Raw genomic sequence first — 3,464 nt, forward strand, 5'->3', positions numbered from 1 at the left:
TGAAAATCAACAACCTCAACAACAGCATCAAATTCAAAATCAACAAATTCAAAATCAACAAAATCAAAATCAACAAAATCAACAACATCAAAATCAAGATCAACAAGATCAACAACAAAATCCTGATTACTTTTTTGATTTTGTTGAATATGTATTTAAACCATCAATTTTAATGGGTCTTGAAAAACCTGATCCTTCATTATTTGTTATTGAAGATGAAGAAGAAGATGAAGACGAAGGAAACAACAGCAACAACAGCAACAACAGCAACAAAATTGAAGGTGATAAAAAAAATGAAAATCAAAATGTTATTAAAAAATTAAATAAAGCTGAATTAAAAAAAATCCGTCAGGATAAAATTATTAAAGCAAATGATGAATTGAAAAGTTTTGCAATTAATTCTTCAAATGTCAACAATTTGAAAAAGAAAGTTCAATTTGGTAGAGTCTATTTAGTCGAAAATGTTGGCTCAGAAATTAAAGTCATGAAAGATTTGAATAATGATCAGTTCATTCCAGAACATATAATGATTAAAATGGATAATGAAATAATTGAAAGAAACATCAAATATAGAGCAAGATCAAGATCTGGTAAAAAGGATAAAGTTGAAACATTAGGTGCTATGAATAATGAAGGAACTAAACCCGTAGATTCAGGAAGTGCAGAATGCAATCCAGTTGGAAATTTAAAATTGAAACCAGTTGAAGAATTAAAATTAAAACCAGCTGTAGAATTATATCCAAAAATTTCTAATGAAAAAGAAGTGGAAATCATAATAGAATCATCAAAAGATTTCTTAAGAAAAGAAAAAGCTTGCATCAAAAAAACTGCTACCGATTGGTGGGAAAATAATGAAATTGATTCCCCTTTGACTTTGGACGATTTAACCAAAATTAAAAGATGGGGAAAATCTAATGATAGAAATCTCGATTGGAGAGAAATTTCCTTGGTACAAACACAAGAAGTTTTAGTTGAAGAAGAATTATTACCAAAAAAACCAATTCAGAAATTGAATAATTATTTAGATTTTGGAAAAAAATTAGATATTCCTTTATGCATTAAACCTACCAAGTGGGTACCAATTTTAGAAACTATATATGAAGAAGTTGAAGAACCTCAAAATGAAAATTATAATTCTGAAAATACATCAATAAATTTAGAAGACAGAATTAAAGAATCGTTTATCAATTTATTCAAAGGAAAAAATCCTGATATATTTGATAAAAAAAAATGTCAACTATATTATGAAAAATTTTTTAATTTAAGTAAAAACATTGTTGCTGATTTGGAAGGTCAAGAAGAAGAAGATTTATCATCATGTTATAACGAAACAGAAAAAGAAGATGAAAATTATTTGACAGATGATGAAGAATCAGTAGAAGATTACGAATCTAGTTTTGAAGAAGATGAACATTCATTATTATCAGAAGAAGAAGATGAAAATTATATGGCAGATGATGAAAAATCAGTAGAAGATTACGAATCTAATTTTGAAGCAGATGAATCTTTATTATTATCAGAAGAAGAATATTCAGATTCAGAAAGAGAAACTTTTCTTTTCCAACCAATTGAAAATGATATCATCAAAGGTATTGTCATGAAATGTCTTGACGATGAAATGAATTTAGCTGATGAAATGTTCGAAAATAAGAATCATTCTGAAGAAGAAATTGAATTGTTCATTAAATTAGAAAATGAACATGTATCATTAGATGAATCATCATCATCAGATGAAGATGAACTAGCAATATGTTGTGAATTAGAAGATTGGAATGTTTCGTTCGAGGAAGGAGACGAAGAATATGAAAATGACTTCATTAAATCAGCCGATTCACTCCAGGTTAGAAGTGTTGTTTATAAGCCTGGTGATGAAATAATTAGAAAAATCATACACGATGAATTATTAGAAAATATGGAAGATTTAATGAATTTCAAAACTCCTGTCAATTTTGGGAAATGAAAAACAAATGATTTAGATTGGTATGGGATGCTGCCTTATTTTCTGGTTCTTAATTAAATTCTATTTTTTGGACAGTATTAGTCAAAGATTATCAATAAATACCTTTGTCCACAGAATCAGTAAAATTTATAATTTCAGGGCGGCACATGAACATTGAAAATACCACATGTCAACATTAGAAAAAAATCTAGCTATTTGGTTTATTGTTTCATCAGTCTTTGTAAGGTCATCAAGTTTTAAATAAGTTAAATATTATTAATACTGCAGATGGATCACATGAAGTAAGATTTGTTTGTGAATTGGGAGATGACTAGATTTGAAACACCTGGCTAGAGAATATAAAAGCTTCAATGAATTTCGTAAAACTGGTTGATTTTATATCATTTCAACAAGAAAGGAAATTACTTATTGAATGTGAAAAAGTTTAAACAATAAATTAATTATAAACTAAATAAGAAAGTTCATGAATATGTTAGATTGGTTTTACGGTGGTTAAAGATTTTAGTTGGTCTAAATAAAATTAAGGTCACTGAGATCGGATGCTGCATTATTTTCTGGTTCTCAATTAAATTAAACTTTTTGGACAGTATTAGTCAAAGATTATCAATAAATACCTTAGTCCACAGAATCAGTAAAATTTATAATTTCAGGGCGGCACATGAACATTAAAAATACCACATGTCAACATTAGAAAAAAATCTAGCTATTTGGTTTATAGTCTCATCTGTTTTTTAAGGTCATCGAATTCTTCAAAGTTTTAAGGTTACATTTTATTAAAATTTCAAAAGGTGTCAAGTTCTTCAAATTAAATGATGGTAATCAAAGCTGGTTTATTATTTTGTTAGTCAGCTAATGGGTGATCCGAAATTATCTTACTCAACTGTTGAATTTATTAATGTAAGATAATATACAATATGGTCATATACTTCACTTCATGGATATCCTCGCTATTGTAGCTGAGTGATAAGTGAAGTTAAAATAAGGTGATTTTCATCAACATTAGGTTAAATCACCAAGATCAGATTCATTATCATATTATGGGAAATGGGATTTAGAAATAATGCTGATAGAACGATTCTACTGCTGTTGCAACGGGTGAGGTGATGGTGGGTATGCGGTGCTCGAATTGTTGGATCGTGTGTGGGAGTCGGGATCTCAAGAGGCTTGGGTAGGGACAAGTTTTGAGAGTGAACAACTTTCACGGATGTGAAGACAGTTTGATTTACTAATTGCCTATCGGGAGGGTTGTAATAAATGTAGTTGAGGGATACAGTATTGTTACTGAACCCACCATAAATCTGATCGAACAATTAAACATATTAGGGATCATTATCATATTTTCATTTTAGTTGATGCATCATTATTACAAGATCTTCTTCATTGAATGCTCGTAAAGAATTATTATTTGGTGGTATTTATATTTGGATTTAATTGCTATAGTCATTTTTCATACATTAGAGGTATCTATATATCAATTGGATTAATTGCTGTATTTACTATTTAT

At 28.8% G+C, this 3,464-nt stretch overlaps 1 protein-coding gene across 1 annotated transcript; it reads left to right on the forward strand. All coding sequences in view use genetic code 12, as the record gives it.

Moving 5' to 3' along the window:
- KGF55_000098 (uncharacterized protein) lies at positions 1 to 1,960 on the forward strand (the record flags this gene model as incomplete). Its single annotated transcript, XM_051761297.1, has 1 exon — positions 1 to 1,960. A coding segment is annotated over one exon (1,960 nt), but the record flags the coding sequence as incomplete, so codon positions are not given.
- Between the last annotated feature and the right edge of the window lie 1,504 nt (positions 1,961 to 3,464).

This window comes from Candida pseudojiufengensis (genome assembly GCF_024610245.1).
Source record: "Candida pseudojiufengensis strain CBS 10847 chromosome Unknown scaffold46, whole genome shotgun sequence".
In the NCBI taxonomy this organism is placed as follows: Eukaryota; Fungi; Ascomycota; class Pichiomycetes; order Serinales; family Debaryomycetaceae; genus Lodderomyces; species Lodderomyces pseudojiufengensis.